This window comes from Pelodiscus sinensis, chromosome 1, assembly GCF_049634645.1.
Source record: "Pelodiscus sinensis isolate JC-2024 chromosome 1, ASM4963464v1, whole genome shotgun sequence".
NCBI classification, from domain to species: domain Eukaryota; kingdom Metazoa; phylum Chordata; order Testudines; family Trionychidae; genus Pelodiscus; species Pelodiscus sinensis.
Genome location: NC_134711.1, coordinates 26872269 through 26891027, shown reverse-complemented (window position 1 = coordinate 26891027; position 18759 = coordinate 26872269). Strand labels below are relative to the sequence as shown.

At 39.4% G+C, this 18759-nt stretch overlaps 1 protein-coding gene across 1 annotated transcript in view; it reads left to right on the top strand.

The window, feature by feature from the left end:
• The window catches only part of COG5 (component of oligomeric golgi complex 5), a 349021-nt gene that overhangs the window by 5704 nt on the left and 324558 nt on the right, over positions 1-18759 (top strand). Inside the window, exons 4-6 of the mRNA XM_006120390.4 lie at positions 9231-9285; positions 9372-9441; positions 15082-15202. Of these exons, the coding sequence (XP_006120452.1) occupies positions 9231-9285; positions 9372-9441; positions 15082-15202 (246 nt within the window). The remainder of the gene's footprint in view (positions 1-9230; positions 9286-9371; positions 9442-15081; positions 15203-18759) is intronic.

The following is an 18759-nucleotide window of genomic DNA, read 5'->3' as shown; positions in this document are numbered from 1 at the left end:
GAACTATCATGTCTGCATAAAAACTGGTCATTATGTGGTTCTTCAAAATAGATGTAAGTGAGATTCTAAAACCTTATTTTAAGATTACATTTATGCTCCCATTAACTGTTAGTCTTGCTAACTTCTTGCTAACAGTCTTGCTTGGTAGCATTTGCAAATGTTATGGGCATACTCTTCTTATCCAAAACATGTTATGCAAATATTAAATGGTACCAAAACCAAGACTGATATCTGCAGAACCCTACTAGATATGGTCTCCTTGTTCAACAGCAAACTATTGATAATTACTTTCTCAGTAGTCTTTCAACTAGTTCAACAATTATAGATTTGGTTAAAGCTGTGTCAGGAGCCATGTTTTTTGAATGAGGTATTTTTGCTATTGCCACAACAGAAAATTCCTGAATAAAAACATGTAGAGTTTGTGTGGCAAATGCCTTTTTAGAAGAAAACTTTTATTAATAAGCTAATGTAGTTTAAATGGTGAGAGAGACAAAAATTGAAATATAAAGTTACACTAAAAATAAATATATGTTGGACCCCCTGGTACAGCTCTGACCACTCCCAAATGAGGGAATTTGCCTTCCAAATTTTGAAAGCATCAGTAATGCAGCAGCAATAGCTCTGAAATTTGTTTCTTTTTTAAATTAACAGAAAAGTCATTGCAACACTAAATGTATGGTGTCCTTAAAACTTCTACGACTAGGCTTCCCAATCCCACAGTCATTTTGATTCATGGACAACCAGAAATATGATTTTCTCCTGCTTTTTCAATTCCCAGTTGATTTCTTAGCTTTAAGTGAATAACACCAAACACTGAAAATATTCTCTTTGTACCTTCAGAGAAAGCTATTGATGAGAAAAGTTGACTTAGTATCTGAAGGAATTCTGATTCAGGGTGCCTGGCTAATGATTCCCATCAGTTCAGGGGAGTGACTTTGTTCACACCGTCATCAATAAACACGTAGTGATTAAACGGTTTTGCTCCAGCCCTGAAATTTATTATGACTGTTATAGCTGAGGAATGATTTTGAGATTCCCGTGCCATGGTGGCAGCAGCATCAGCATCTTCAGAAGATAGGCATCTACCTTTAGATCTGGGGTTGCAAATGTTCACAAGAAACTAAAGTGGAGTTAGTGCTTGATCCATTCACTTCTTTACTGCCTGCAGTTTAACTTTCTGGTGTGGTAATTCTTTTGTCAATGTCTCTTGAAATGCCTTCCAAATTTTGAGAGCATCAGCAATATCTCTGAAGTTTAAGGCTATGGATATAGGCTTCAGTATACTGAGCATATTCTCTACCTTCCTCTTTAATCCAATATTAGATACTTTGGATGAGATTCTTCTATCTATTTTATCGTGGTTTTCTTCATAAAATTTTATGAGACTAAACCATTTCTTCATAAATTGTTCAAAACGGTCAACCACAGACTTCCATCAAACACCTTGGGGGAGATTTAGTTTGGATCTTCCCGTTCTCTTCAGTGAAGCTGAAGCAAAATGGCTGTTACGGAGTATTTTGCAACTTCAACAACATTTTGTTTCCTTCCTGGAGAAGGCATACTTAAATTGTTGGCTAAAAGATGCATTAAATGTGCACTGCAGCCATATGTTGTTAAGCAGCATCCTTCCATTTCTTTTAAGGATCTTCATCTTTGCCATGGTTGCATTGTTGTCTGTGACAAAACTGCACATGTGATAGTTGACAGTTTATTTCAACTTTCACTGCCATTTCTTTTAAATATTCTGTTTGGGCATTTTCTTATGTATTTGTTTCTGAAAGATATGCAACCTTATCTTCTGTTGTCATCCTGCACATGTTATTGTATCATTGTGTACAGTGCTCCACTTCTCAAGGTTTAAACTGGCAAATTTCCCTTCAGTATTTGTTGCTGTTCAAGTTCCTTTCTCTCTCACAGTGTCTAGCAAAATTCCAACAATGTATGCTTTATTGTGAGGACACAACCATGTCCTTAAATATTTCATGGTTAACAAATGCAAAAAGGAGAATTTATGGCATAAATGAACTGAGCAATCTTTTCATCACCGGCAGTGGTCTCCAACCTTTTTAAGCACAAGATCACTTTTTGAATGTAAGTGTGATCCAGGATCTACCTCAAACCCTAATACACTAGCCCCGCCCCTGCTCACTCCATCCTCCCTCATCCTCGCTCAGGCTGTGTCTACACTATAGGGTTTTTGTGCAAAAACCCACGTGGCATCCACACCTCAAGCGTGTTTTTGCACTAGAAAATTTACAGTAAAATGGAAGAACAGAGGGCTTTTTGCAGTGTAGGTATACCTCTTTCTATGAGGAATAACTCCTTTTTGCGCAAGAATTCTTGCGCAAAAAAGTGTGTGTGGACACTCAACAGGGTTTTCTTGTGCAAAATGAGCCTATCAGAAAAAGCACAGGTGCTCTGATGGTCATTCTCTGAATGGCCATCAGAACTTTCTCGTGCAAGAGTGTCCTTGCAGCATGGATGCTCTTTTGCGCAAAAGCACATTGCTTTTGCGATGCGGTTTTGAGGTGTGGACACACTTTTGCACAAGAAGTTTTTGTGGAAGATCTCAAATGATTGAAATCTTTTGCTGGCTATTGATATGTTGTTGTCTGAAGTATGTTTAGTTGCAACACTGCTTCTAAAACTACCAGTTGATAGACTATCTGCAATAGCTTCAGAGTTAAGTCGACTTAAATGGACCTCTGGAAAAAAAAATTAAAAATGAGTTTGAATTGTTGTTCTTTTCACTTTCATTCAGTTAATCCTTTGCATTTTTTCCAGCAAGGATGTAGATCAAATTCCAAGTTGCCAAAAAAGCGAAGATTGACTGTTCTTAGAAGACACTTAATTTTGGAGTAAACCTCATTGAAATTACTGGAACTTCTGTTTTTTAGGAAAAAAAAAATTATAAGATGTGGTTTCCTTGGGAAAGCTGAAGTAAAACAGGGAATACATTTTTTTTGGCATCACTGTTATGGTCTGTGTCCATGATGTTCCAACATAATGGGCATGTACAGTACACTTCCGATAATCCGGCACCTTCCGATAATCCTGGAGTCAGCTGCTGGTCAGTTTCAGCAGTGGCTGAATCAGGATGCCTGGGGCAGAGCAGCTGGGGGGCTGCCGGGTTGGTCCCACAGCGCCGAGAAGCGGCGCTGCTGGACCATCTTGGCAGCCCCCCAGCTGCTCTACCCCAGGTGTCCCCAAGTCAGCCGCTGCTGAAACTGATCAGGGGCTGATTCCAGGAAGCCCGGGGCAGAGCTGCTCTGCCCCGGGCTTCCTGGAGTCAGCCGCTGGTCAGTTTCAACAGCGGCTGAATCGGGGACAGCTGGGGTGCTGCCGGGTTGGGTCCCGCAGCCCCGAAGGGCAGCGTTACGGGACCAACCCGGCAGCACTCCAGCTGCTCTGCCCTAGGCGTCCCTGATTCAGCTGCTGGTCAGTTTTAGCAGCGGCTGAATCGGGGAAGCTAGGGGCAGAGCAGCTCCAATGGTCTGGCTGCCCGGAGCACTTCTGTGTTCCTGATGGTGCCGGACCATCAGGAGTGCCGGACCATCAGGAGTGCCGGACCATCAGGAGTGCCGGACCATCAGAGTTTTACTGTATTGTGTACAGTAATATAAAACAAGAAAATGACACCCTCTGTATTTTTATATTGGGTGATAAGATTCTAAACCTAATTAAACAAGCCATAAGGATTAGCTAATCCTTAAACTACTTTTTTTTTTTTTTTTTTTTGCTAGCAACATTCAGTGTAGCAAACGCTTGGGAATTTACTTGTTAAATTACATTAAAAGGCATGGCGAAAGCCTTGAAGAATGATGAATTAAAAAATGAATTATTTTAGTTAACCAGTTGATCCACATTGTTCTTCAAACATATTCATATCTTCATTCACATCGTTTTCTTCCGATAAGCAGTTTTCCTAATGATGTTTCATTCTTGCAACTAGACCTCTTAGTGGCTTCAGTCCCTGCCTGGTTCTTTGAAGTTCCATATAGATTACATTGTCTTAGATGGAACTGGTGTGCGGGAATGCAGACTAAGGACTTATATTGTTTTGTTTCTGGAAAGAAATGTTAGGGTTGACAGGTGCAAACTGAGACTATTCAGCAAATCAAGGACTATATGTAGTCCACTTCCACAGAAATATTTTCCTGCACAGCGGAAACTAACCTTAAAATAATAGTTTGATTAGGGTCGTCAAACAATACAAAAATAGAGATTAAAAATTAATTGCACTATTCAACAATAATAGAATACCAATTTTAATTTGTTATACATATTTTTGGATGCTTTTCTACATTTTCAAAATATATTGATTTAAATTATAATGTAGATTACAAAATACAAAGTGCTCACTTTATATTATTACTTTTAATTGCAAATATTTGCACTGTAAAAAAGGCAATCTATACATTGAAACATGAAGGGTCATATGAATGAGTAGCATATCTGACACACACACATACCTTGCAGTTCCAGCTACATCATTACTACGCGAACACCTGTTCTCGCTTTCGAGTGATGTAAATAAGTTGCGGGTAGTATCGTTTCCAGTAAATGTAAATAAACTTGTTTGTCTTAGCAATTGGCTGAAGAAGAAATAGGACTAAATGGATTTGTAGGCTCTAAAATTTTCATGTGTTTTATTTTTGAATGAAGCTTTGTTTAAAAAAATCCCCCTCATTTGTGAGTTGTATTTTCACAACCAAGATACTGCACTACGGTACTTCTGTAAGGTAAAATGAAATTTTTTTTTACAGTGCACATATTTGTAATAAAATTATGAGAACTATACACTTTGCATTGTCCAAAAATGTTTAAATGTTATGCTAAATTAGTATTGCTATTGTTTAACACTCATATTAAGATGACAATTAATTCCAATTAACTTTTTAAATCAAGTTAATTTGTTTTGAGTTAATCACTTGTCAATTAATTGCAATTGCATTCAATCCTAATTTTGATATTTAAAACATTAGAAACAGTAGAAATTTCACTTCTGAAACCAACTGATAGACAAGGAAATCTTAAGTAACGTACTTGTAGTTAAAGCTTTAACTGATACAATTTTAGGAATTAAAATTCTAAGTACCAGCATTTGTGTTGGAGAACAAAGCAGTGATGAAGAATGTGTAACGTTTTAGTAGAACCTTTTTGGTTGTCACATTCAAGTTTTATGATGCGCAAACTCACTGACATTATCTGTTTAGGTCAAAATGACAGGCATTGAAATGTTTCTCCACTCCTTTGTGCCAGGTGTTAGGTATTTTTTTAACAACTCTTTCAACCCTTTCCAGTCCAGGTTGGTTAGGATCTCTGGTCTTTAGTAAAAAGGGACTGCTGAAATGTCACATACGCTGGCATATTTCACGTTGCTCTGCTCATCTTACAACTGTGTCCTCCTCTACTTAGCCTAACCAGGATAATACTTAGCTATTGTGTATGTATCTTGCATGAAGGGCTGGACTCCTACATATATGCTTGACATGCATTTTCTCAAAAAAAACAAACATCTGGGTGATCACTGGACTGAATATGCCAAATCTCCTTTAATATTAAATTGGGAGCACATGGCCATTGAGGTGGCACTCTTTCTTGTGCTTAGATGCAAACTGTGTCACCCCAAGCATCTATCTGGGCATTTCTGATTTTAAATTGGAGCTTGGAGAAATCGATCTGCTCATGGTGAGCAAACACTGTCAACTTCTGCAGAAATCTAGGCTTTCAACTTAAAGCCACTAGCATTTGGAGCTGTGAAGGTAACTGTACAGATATAAACTCAGAGCAAGCCAATGAAGTACAGGCAGTCCCTGGGTTACGTACAAGATGGGGACTGTAGGTTTGTTCTTAAATTGAATTTGTACGTAAGTCGGAACTGGCGTCCAGATTCAGCCGCTGCTGAAACTGACTAGCGGCTGACTACAGGAAGCTTGAGGCAGAGTTTCTCTGCCCCGGGCTTCCTGGAATCAGCCACTGATCAGTTTCAACAGCGGCTGAATCTGGACGCCTGGGACAGAGCAGCTGGGGCGCTGCCCAGTAGGTCCCCGCAGCACTGCACCTCGGTGCTGCGGGGACCAACCTGGAAGTACCCCAGCTGCTCTGCCCCAGGTGTCCCCAAGTCAGCCGCTGCTGAAACTGACCAGCGGCTGATTCCAGGAAGCCCGAGGCAGAGCTGCTTTGCCCCGGGCTTCCTGTAGTCAGCCGCTGGTCAGTTTCAGCAGCGGCTGACTTGGACACCTGGGGCAGAGCAGCTTGGGTGCTGCTGGGTTGGTTCAGTAGCGCCGCTTTTCGGCGCTACTGGACCAACCCAGCAGCACCCCAGCTGCTCTACCACAGGCGTCCACGAGAAAAGCCTGGTCTGCTGGGGGGGGAGGGGGCGGGATGGCACGCACTAGCTGAGACCCCACCCCCCAAGCAGACCAGGGAGATGCGATCCCGCCGCCCGCATCCTCCGCGGCTTTGCTCCGCGTCTCCCTGGTCTGCTGGGGTGCCCCCCCCCCAGCAGACCAGGGAGACGCGGAGACGCTTTTCTCGCCCCAGAGGACGCGGGCGGTGGGACTGCGACGCGCCTGGGTGGTCCCGCCGCCCGCGTCCTGCGGGGCAAGAAAAGCCCCGTTCGTAAGTACGGATCCGACATAAGTCGGATCCGCGTAACTCGGGGACTGCCTGTATAGCATTCTTCAGGGCATGTCTATGCTGAAAATGCTGTAGCAGTGCAGTTGTGCTGTTCTAGTACTTGAGCAAAGATGCTATACTTTCCCCGTGGGAGGGCTTTCCCGGTTGGTGTATGTACCCTACTTCCCTGAGAGGCAATACAGGCAGTCCCCGGGTTACATGGATCCGACGTACATCGGATCCCTACTTACAAACGGGGTGAGGCAACCCCGCACTAGCTGCTTCCCCCCAGCAGACCAGGGAGACGCGGAGCGGCTTTTCTCAGCAGACACCTCAGCTTGAGAATAAAGGACTGAGGGAAGTGAGGTGTGGGAGAATAAAACTGAGCTCTGGAGAAATGTTTGGCTAGAGTTTCCCCTACAATACGTACCAGTTCCGACTTACATACAAATTCAACTTAAGAACAAACCTACAGCCCCTATCTTGTACGTAACCTGGGGACTGCCTGTAGCTATATTGAGGGGAGAAGCCCTCCCATTGATTGCATTGTCAGTTGTGTGGATTTTTTTTTTTTTTAAATACCCCTGAGTGACCTAGTTAGATCATCCTAATTTTTCAGCATGGACCTGGCCTAAGACTTCAGAGAGCTCCATTTCTGTAGCTAGTTATAGTTCTGCTCTGTCAGTCTGCAGCAAAGTGCTAATTGATAGTCTCCTCTGTCTGCTGTTCAGAGCCTGGTGGGCAGCAGTCGGAATGACAAGAATCATACCAGATTCTCTCCAAAAATATTTAAAAAAAAATACTTTGGTTTAATGTTGTCCTGCTGATAAATTAATCTATAATCTTTTGTTTTGAAGAGGGCATAAACTATACATTGGCAAACGAGTCTTTTATTTTTGCCCTCTTAAAAGAAAAAGCTAAAATAATTATATAATATGTTAGGGAAAATATATCCTTGTGTGGACTTCTTCAGGTAATTTGCATAGCCAACTTAAAAGGAGCTCATAACAGTAAGCCGACTTACTGTTTTATAAATGTTTATATTCAAGATGCTTTAGTTCAGATTTTTGTTCTTGCTTGACTGGATTTTCATTTCTTTTTATGAATTGGTTTTTCTAAATTAATGATTTGTACAGGCTGTCTGTAGTCTTGCCAATGCCAAGTGAGTTCTGCCTTTGTATGTGTCTTGTCTCTGAAAATTGCTCAAACATGTAAATTGGTTACATGGAGAATCTGTATGCTAACATTAAAAAACCTGGTATCCCACAGTTGTGTTCTGTTATCTGAATAGCCATGCTGGGCATCAAACTGTGTTCTTGGAGTGCAGCATTATACAAATGCTGATATTGTTGAGAACTGAAAATACGTTGAGCCACAGACCTAATGGATAAGCTTGCTTTCTTTGTTAGAGGGTATTATGACTGTAAAGCATCAATAAACTTTCTCTGCCCTTTTTATAGTTTCATGTCTAGAAGAATTTCTAATTTGATTCTCAGCAAGGATGGTGATATCCTTACTCACATTCAATAGCACCATACTCTATCTCTCTATCTAAAATAAAATAAATTCTTGAACTGCACTTATCACCAGAGTATCAAAGCACCTTTCAGTAGTACATTAAGCAATGTGACTATGAATCTGTCATGTGCTTCTGTTCTCATCCTCTTCCTCTTCAGTTCCTGGAGGATTTCATTCCATAGTCTTTGACCAACCCCAGAGAAAGTTCTGTCTCCTACACAGACAAACTTTGCCCTTGTTGTACAGTTCAGTTGTTCTAGAAAAGTGTAGCTGTTGATGACAATCTTTATCCCAGAGATTAAATGGGTCTTCTAGAGCTGTCGTGTCCAACTGCTATAGCAAACTAGCTACGTTATTCTGAAAATGTAAATAATTTTGTGAGCCAATTAGCCACACTCAACTGGCCAAATAGTCACATGAGGCTAACATGTTGGACATCATAATTCCATATACCTTGGCCCAAACCAGGGAGCACCTTTAATATAAGGACTGAGCCCTTGAACTTGGCTTTTTAATATGGAAAGCCAGTGTAGAAAGTAGAGGACAGGTCTATGTTGCTGAGGAGATGACCAGTAGTGTTATGTGGTAGTTGGAGTCTTTTGAACCCTGAGAGCTTCATATGCAGGTATTTTGTATTGCTGTAATTTAGCCAAGAATTGCTGAATGTATGAATAACTGAGGCTGGGCCATTATGTGCCAATATGGGGCAGTCTCTCCTCTAACCAACTGAAGGTGAACGAGCTGTTATGAGCTTAGTATTAGTGAAGAATCCAAGGGTACTCTTGAACCACTGACAAAACTGACTAATTGTGGATATGTACCTTCAATTAAAGGAGACTACAGTATACTCCATGAGTAGTCCCACTGATTTTCTTGGGACTTGTGAAGAAGAAATTTCAATATCTGTCCCTAAATTGTATATAACAGATTAATACATTTAAATAACCGATATTGACTTATTAGCTATACAGTTTATTCTAAATATACAGTGTTTCACTTTATATAAAATGATGTATTGGAAGTGGGGAAATTACATCTTTCATCGGATTATATATGTTCTAATTGTACGTAAAATGCCTGTCTTTTCACAGGTGTCCTACAAATGATGCAGACTAGAATTGGTGCTCTACAAAGTACCGTTGACAGGTATGTCATTCATTATATGATAAGTATTTATCAATTCTGCACTTTTCTACTGTTACATTTCTAAAAAGTATTTCCTTTCTCAATAGAATCAGAGCCAAAATTGTTGAGCCATACAACAAAATAGTCTCTCGCACAGCACAGCTAGCAAAGCTACAGGTAAATTACATTATACATTTATTTTAACTTTTATCTTTCAAAACAATTATTTTACGATTCATAGACTGTTTCAAAACAAAACTTAAATCACCTAGCATATGAAGAAAAACTTCTGATTAGAGACTTCAGTTCCTCAATGAATTTAAATCCTTGTAATGCATTGGGGAATAATTTCTTTAATATAGGGTTGGCTAAAGTGCATCCAATTGAACTACATGTGGCTACTTTTAATACATAAGTGAAATCTGGAGATACTATAGCTATTATGTCAGTCTGTCTGAGTCTGTTCAATAACTCCTAAATGGTAAGAACTAGAACTACCAAATTTGGTATGTAGCTTCCTCTTATCTAACTTAAAGCAAGGAGATTTTGTTGTGCCAGACAATAGGATGTACCTGGAATTTGATTTTCTCATAAAATGGGAAGGGAAGTGTCTGGTAGAAGGGACAGTTTTACTGTAGAAAAACCACAGGGAGGCATCAAGAGGCCAGAGGTGGGGACCAGGACAGCTATAACCTCACTGGGCCACGGGTGGAGAAAGGGACAGCTATCTACTATATATTTTAGAGAGTTTGTGTGTTTGTCTATCTGTGTATGTGTTTATCTGTCCCCTGCCTACGGCATATGCACCCCTTCCCTGGCTGTGCCCGCTGCAGCAGCCATGGGCAGTAATTGCTGGCCTCAAGCTGTTACAGAGAGAGAGAGGGCTGGGGTTGTCCTTTCTCTTCACACATCAGCCTGCTTACAGAATCCCTCATCTGCAGCCCCACCCTAGAACAAAGATTTAAATAAAGAAAAAGAAAACTTATTTGAGTTAAGGACCTCAGCAATGCTAGGTAAACCTTCTAGTTAAAAATTTGAATGTCTGTTCGTGCACATTTATAATATCTTTAATACATGAACTCGGAATGTATCTGAAAAGCCAGAGATTTACTTACGTTCCGGATGCTGTTATCCCCTTTGTTTTTTCTTCCTGTCTATTTGTAGCTCTTTATCTCTAATATTATGAACTGTGCTTTTGAATTTCAGATTGATAAGTATCTGATTTTTAACTATGCAAATAGCACCACAGTTTGAGGTTTCAGTCTTTTTGAAACTGTAGCAAAGCAACTTTGCTAAATCATATAATTAATTCTAAGAGCTTGTTTTTATTTCTGTTACTTGTATTTAGTACTTTACTTTGCAAGTAGCCCTCTTGATTTCTGAGACTACTTGCAGTGTGAAACCAGCACACATTAGCTGTTATGCTAATAAGAAGCACATGGGATCTTTTTCAGGGGAAAAGGCAATATGCTGCATTTATTGAGAATACAGTAGAAAAACAGTTAGCATATGCTTCATAAAGACAAGCACGCACACAAACACACAAAGTCTTGTTGTTACTTAAAGTTACCAGTCTGTTGCTCACATTAACTTACAGGCCAGGCAAGTTGAATGTGGGGGAGAGGAGCGGGGGCTTCTCCTGGTCTGGACTGATGCTCCGATGTTGATCAGATGAGACCCAGAGATTTGTGCAAGATGCTTCAACTTCTATAGAACTCTTTTCCCGTTCAGGTGTATGCATTTTGCTTCATCAGTTCTTAATCAATCGCCGTCTGTTCTGCTTAATATCTGTTTCTCTGGGAGTTATTTTTTACTCTGACATCAGTATGTTGGTGTCTCCTTCCCAGTATTATTTTAGGGCTGTCTTGTTTGTAACAGAGCACTTGCTTCTTAACACTCCAAGGCCATCCATATGTCCTCCATTAGTCTGCTTTGCATCGGGCCTCAATTCATGGTACCTTGATGCCTCTAAGTCTTCTAACCGCCTCCTCTCTTCCATGGTCTGGACTCTTAAACTGTTGGACCTACAAGTTATCTATCCAATCACGTTCCCAACGCTTTCACTCCCCCTCCCCAGGAACTACACAATCATTTCACACATGGGAAAAGGGATACTATTGTTCATACAAAGGGTATTAATCTAATTCCTAATACAAAGCTTCTTTTAGTACAAACTTTTAAGTCATTCGTTATATTTTCTTTAACACAATCTGTATTCTACTTACTCTTAAAAGCAACAATTTGATCATGCTGACTCACAAGAATCCTTCTAATCTCTCTGTCTTGATATCCGATACAAACACAAGCAGTTTGCCTGATGCATCTTTATTAAGGGCCTAGAAGACTGTTCTTCCCCTGCTAACTGGAGAAGGGTGGCCAACAGAGTTTTATTTGTTCAATATTTATTCTCATACTACCCATTAAGCACATAAAACTCTGTGGCTTGCACTGCTATCCTTGAGTGTTTTAAAGTATAAAGACCTCTTTATAAACTTTCCCATCGTGACATCATTGTCAAATTTTTATCCTCTCTGCTTTGCTTCTGTTGTGTTCTTTGCCTGGCTCTTCACCCACAATCCCAAGGGCTTCAGCAGAATAACAACACATACTCCCTCCTTTGCATCATAAAATCCTCTTAGCATGGTCTTAGTCTTGCCTGTGCAGATCACAAACTGAAGGGGATTAACAGTTAAAATATGCAGATGAGGTACATGTAACAGAAAGAAAACTAAGAAAATGACCTACCTAACCAAACATTTCCACAGATCCTTTGAACAAGCACACATTTATAAACTTAACCAGTCAAAAATTAGAACTGTTTCTTTACTTAGAGCTAAGTAATATAATATACAAAATATTCACTAATAGATACATATTTTTTCCTCCAGTAAAGAATACATAGACAACGTGTTGGTTCTAATGACAAGGTGGTTGAAATACTAAAACTGGGTACAGGACAGAACACTTAAGAGTTAAGTCAGATACAGGCAAATCTCTGGTAATTAAGGAAGGTGTTAGTTAAAAAATTAGGGCTGTCAAGCGATTAAAAAATTTAATCGTGATTAATTGCACAATTAAAAAATTTAATCACATGTGCCTCTCCTTTGAAATGCTGCAGCGGCATTTGAACAGGGCAGTGCTGCATGGAGCCCAGGATCAGCTGGAGTCCCCAGGTGACCCCAGGCAGTGCTGCCCCTTGGATACGCAGCTGCCATGCTTCCAAGGGACAGTGTATTAGGAGCCTGGGATTAGTCGGGGACTCCGGGGCTATGTCTATAATGAGGTGGTGGTGTTGTGTTTTTTTTTTTTTTTTAAAGAAAATATGCTTATGAGGGACTCATTAGCATGAGTTGCGACATCATTAGCATATTTTCTACCATTTCTTTTTGCACAAGGGGTTTTTGCACAAAAAGAAGCAGTGTGGACATTTCCTTTTTGCGCAAAAACCCCGTTTTGTGCAAGATCCTTATTCCTCTCTGGGACAGGCATAAGGGTTTTGCATAAAATGGGGTTTTTGCCCAAAAAGGAAACACATACACTGCTTCTTTTTGCGCCAAAAAAAGGCAGAAAATATGCTAATGATGTTGCGACTCATGCTAATGAGTCCCTCATTAGCATATTTTCTGCCAAGAAACCTCAGTATAGATGTAGCCCAGCTGATCCCTGGCTCCGCTGTTGCAAAGTCTCTTTGAAATGCCCGACTGGCAACTCCAGCTGATCCCTGGCTCCACTTGTGCTGCCCACTTCAAAGGGGCTGCACAGCATTAATGCCTGCGATTAGCGTGTTAAAAGAATTAGCAGTGTTAATCCTGTCCTGCGTTAATCGCAGGCGTTAACGCAGGTCAATTGACAGCCCTATTAAAAATATGAAAGTATTTAAATACTAACTCAAAAGGTTAGAAAATAAGAGGTTCTTGAGTTTTTTATCTTTAACAAGCTAATGCTGCTTGATTAATGTGTTGGTATATGAGCAGTTCCAGGAAGAAGGAATCTTTCTTTGCTTTCAGTTGAAGTAGTCCATCCAAATATCCAGAGACCTCAAAACCTTATTTATTATTTGTACATCAGATGCTCTTTACATGTGAAGTACATGTCCTGCCTTTAAACTTCAGCATATAAATATAATATAAGCCCTAGAAAAATAGTTAGGCACTTTATTTATTTGTACTCAAACCACTGTACAGTAAACTTCCGATAATCTGGCACCCTTAGGACTCAGGGGGTGCCGGATTATCAGATATGCCAGACTATCAGAAGGGGGGGCTATGAGGGGTCTTGGGTGGGGTGGGGGAATGAGGGGGCGGCACTGCTGGACCGGGGCGGCACTGCTGGACCAACCCGGCAGCACCCCAGCTGCTCTGCCCCAGACGTCCCCAAGTCAGCCGCTGCTGAAACTGACCAGTGGCTGACTTGGGGAGCACAGGGCAGAGCAGCTCCAATTGTCCGGCTGCCTGGAGCACTTCTCGGTTCCAGGTGGTGCTGGACTAGCAGGAGTGATGGACCACTGGATGCCGGACAACTGGAATTTTACTGTAGTTAAGTTTTTTTTTTTTTTTCTTCACAGAAATCCCCAAAATACATTAAATTTAAACTCCCAGATGAATCAATGTAAAAAGAATAAATTACTTTTTTAATATTAACCATTTACTTGGGTAAAACAAAACTCTGTTAAAGGATAGGTATAGAATAAATCAGCGTGAAATTGCTTTTGTAAAATTATACTTTAAATCTCTAATGTCTACCTGTCATTTTTAAGAATTTTTTCTTGAACCTAAAAATTGGCATAAGTAGTTATAAGAGGGAGAATTAAAAAGCTAGGAACCTATAATAACTTCCTCAGAAGTCAACAGTATTGTGTTCTAGATCAGTGTTAACAAAGGCAAAGCAAAAGCATGTGTAATTGTGTTTCCCAAATAAGAAATACTTGGATCTTGTGTCGTGCCTTCCAGTCCCAATTCATTTAACTCAATTCGTAAGCTTGTAAATTTAACAATTGGCTGAACAGTGGTTTTCATAGATTCTCAGGCCATAAGGGACAATTTTAATAACTTAGTCTGATGTTTTACCTTACACAGGTCATAGAATTTTCCCAAAAGAATTCCTTGAGTGTATTTTTTTTAGAAAAACATCTAACCTTGATTTTAAAATGGTCAATAATAGAGAAGCCACTTTGGTAAGTGGTTTCAGTTGTTAATTACTCTCCCCATTAAACATTTTTGCCTACTTTCCATTCTGAGTTTGAGAGTAGCCATTCTAAAATTCTTTCCCAAAATGGAGTCTTACCAATATTCGGAGTGTATATGGCAGTGCATATATTGACACTTTTGGTCAACCTTAAGATTTATTGTCTCCTGAGATAAATATTGATTATTATTATTATTATTTTTAATTTTGCTTCTGGTCAAACTTTGATCAGCTGAACAAAAGCTAGTATCTGCTTTTTACTGACCTGAGTAAAGTGTTCTATCAAAGGCATAATGCACAGTTGTTTTTATAAATAAAATATGTAATGTATCAAGTTTTAATATTTTGTTTTTGCATAGCAAATAAAAGCAGAGGCTTCTTAACAGCATCATGTGCAGTAGAACTGATAATTAAAACAGTGAGCATATGTTGTCTAAAGTTGGAGTACTTTATGAAAAAAATTGAGATAAATTATCAGTGTTCATCTAACTATGAAATTTTTGGGTCTGTTAATGCTTGCTTGTGTGTGATTGTATTAATTACAAGCATATACTTAAGAGTTTCCAGGATGGGGTCTAGAGCTATGCATAATTTATCATTGACTATACACCTAAAGCCGTGATTTCCACACAGGCAGCCTGTGATTTGCTGCGGAGAATAATACGCATCTTGTATCTCAGTAAGAGACTTCAAGGACAGCTGCAAGGAGGAAGCAGAGAGATAACAAAAGCTGCCCAGAGTCTCAATGAGCTTGGTGAGTTCTCTTATTTAAGTCTCTGCTCGTGAGAAGTTCATTTTTTAGTTTCTGATGTGTTTAAAAAAAAAAAAGATGAAATTAGAAGAATTTGCTGATCTGAATTAGACATGGAGTATATCTACATTGCAGTGAAGTCCTAGATTAATAGAACTTGAGTTAGGAAACCCGGTATGTGGTAACATAGGGCTTGAGCATCTACATTCATTTGTAACCTTAGTTAGGAATTGTTGAATTCTGGGTCACAATCTTGGACTCCCGTGTCTATGCTGAATTATGTGGGCCTGAGTCCAGCAGTGCATATCACAGACTTCCTAGCATGCTCCCAGAATATGGCAGCTCTAGCCCTTTGGTGCTGGTCAATGTTCTCTTTAATCTTTTCCATCCACGTGCAGAATATTTTTTTTAATGTGTGCTGAGGTATGCATGAGTGTACACCAGCAGTAGAAACAAAAAAGCTAGCTGTGGGCACTTTGCTAATCAGCTAGGCGGCATTTGCGTCTCTCTGGAGTAGTTGCACAAAAGCACAGTTTACAAGGAAATACTGGTGGTGGTGCACTGTGGAAAAACTGACTATCTTGAGGACAGAGTTGGCACATGGGTACATTTGGTGATCTCACAGAGCTTAAGTCCAGTAGGGCTGTATCTATACTGCAAAGCAATACAACTTGAACCCTAAGTCCCAGTGTGACTCAGGCTTAAACCCTTCACCCTATGAGGTCCTGGAGCTGAGCCCTGGATTATTGTGACTTGTGTGTAGAAAGAAGACGACCTAATCTTGAGCCAGAGTTGGAACCCTGGGCTTATATTGTAATGTAGACCTATACCAAACGGACATCTCATTATCCCCTTACGTGATTTTTTTTGCAAGGCTTATCTGGACATAACTGACCAATTACAGAACAATTCCTATAATAATGAGTTACATGTTGGGCAAATGCTTACCATAGATAATTTCATATCAACCTTTGACTACATGGAATACATATTGAGAGAGAGAGAGAAGGTTATTTAGCAATAATGTTGGCTTTTGAAAGCCATTTGGTTTATTACATATTTTGAATTAAATGTATTTTGTTTCTTTAAAAAAATTAGCCAAATCTGTGGCCTTTCTGAAAGTCATTTTAATCTCTCAGATCTTGGTAATAGCTGTGGTATACAAAAATTTAGCAGCTGTTGTTAGTTCTTCTTTGATTTAATGCTATTCAAATTTCATCTTCTAAAAATAGAGTGTGGGAGGACTGAACTATTAAACATTCAGAATTATCCTAAGGTTTGTTGTGCATGTTTGTCATTGCTGATCTTTTCATACTCTGTAATTAAAAATTATTAGATAATAATTGTCTTTTTATAATTAACAGATGCTGTTATGCAAATGAAAGTCTATGTTTGTTTGTTTATTAGAACAGTTGGATGAAAATGCTTAAGTATCAGCCATAGTGATCTAAGTTAGAATAGAAAAGAGTACAAACACATTATTTTACCAGTGCATCTTTTATTTTAACCAGGTCTTAAGGAAAATAACTAATTCAGGTAGTGGGATTAACTTGAATGAAATAATTGGTTAAATTGACTACATTTAAATTTTTGTAAAAATTTTTTTTAATCTACAGTTTATACCATCCGAGGATTTAACCTTGTATTTTTTTAAGGCTCACTAGCTGTATCACTCGCTATCATGCCACTTTAAGTGATGTGCAAGACCTTGTTAAAGGTCTTTTAGGAGTTTAAATAATAGATACATATCTATGTTCACATAGATGTTACTGTTCTCATGTTGAAAAACTACCATCTTTCCATAATGCTTACGAAAGTCCTTTAATACATTTTCTCTAAGGATGTGTCTAGACTACAGGGTTTTTTCGAAAAAAGTAGTTTTTTAAAAAAAAAGTCACCTGCGTCTAGACTACAGCTGTGTTCTTTCAAAAGTAAATCGAAAGAACGCGGCTGGTTTTTTAATCATGGTAAACCTCATTCTATGAGGAATAACGCCTTTTTTCAAAAGTACTCTTTCGAAAAAAGGCACTATTGAATGCAAACTGCTTTTTTGAAAGAGCATCTAGACTCTTTCAAAAAAGTGGCTTGCTTTTTTGAAAAATCTGCTTGTAGTCTAGACACTTTCTTTCAAAAGAGGCTTGTAGTCTAAATGTAGCCTAAGTGTAGTAACTGGAACTGTGCTTTGATTAAGTACTATTGAGTCTCATCCTGTAGACACTATGAGAGAGAGCATGGAATTCTGGCACCACATCAGTGGTAAAACTCCCCTTGACTTCAGCAGAGCAAGGATTTCACTCCCAAATGCTTTACAGAACATTGATTTAATATTTTATTTAATTAATTCAGATTAACAACTCTGCCAGTTAATTTGTGACTTGGTGTCTCCTTTTATAGAGGTTTTTACCTGGCCTTGATCTAAAGTAGGAGGTGATAACCTCAGTGTGAGGTAAAAGAGTAATAAAAGCAAGTCCTAAATGTTGCGTGGTGATGGTTTAAAAAATTCTACTCTATCAGATGACTGATTAAAACACCATTTAAAGATCCCTAATTGACTACTCGATGGAATTTCCATTGACTAGTTGATGGGGGAGGGAGGGATACTGCAGATAACCTAGCCCTGGGCCCTAACTCCGCTGCTGCTCTGCCTTTTAAATGTATTAAGAGCCGGCAGGCTTTTAATACATTTAAAAAGCTAAAGCACAGTGGAGGGGTGGGAGTGGGGAGGAGTGAGCTGGGACAGCTGATTCCTGGCTCACACCTGGTTTCCCCTGCTACACCTTTGCCTCTGTTGTGCCTCTCTTTCCTCCCCTCCCCTCCCCCGAGATGGTACTGGAGGGGGAACTGGCTTTTAAGCCAGTTCCCCCCAGCACAGGCTCCTGCTCCCCCTGCCCTTTGCTGCTTCTCTCTGATGGAAGCAGCAATGGAAGGGGGAAGTGACTAGTCGCTTGCATCCCTACTATCAGAGGGAACAACAGAAATATTTTTTTTCCTCCAAAGGGTTTTATTAAGGTGGCAGTATTCCACAACATATAAAAGCCATGCAAGAAATATTGGGGGGAGAGTTTTTCTGTGATGCCAGTAGCAACTGCATATTTAAAGTTGAATTGAGATTTTTCACTTAAAGATATTTCACACTTGTATGACTGAATTTAGTCTCCAAAATTTGATATAATATACTCTTTATAGGACAACTGAATTTTCTGTGCAACTTTAAAAATAAAGCATGTACCATCTTTTTGTGGAGGAAATACTAAAAATGTTCTTTTTTTAAAAGCATTTTCTGTTTCTTATAATATTTCTCTAAATAGGTACAAGAACCCAAACATATGTGATGCTGAAATTTGATGAAAAAAATCTTAAGTTTAAAAATATACAGTGTATCATTTTTCTTCACTAGTTTGTGTGCACAAATTGGTTCTCTAGAGATCTATAAAAAACTAAATTCCCTGTAATATGTGTCTGTAGGTAGAAGTTGTCATATTGGACCAGTGGCTCATAGCAGATTAGAGAGATTAAAAAAAATGCCAGAATAGACAGCTAATGAATAACCTGACAATGAA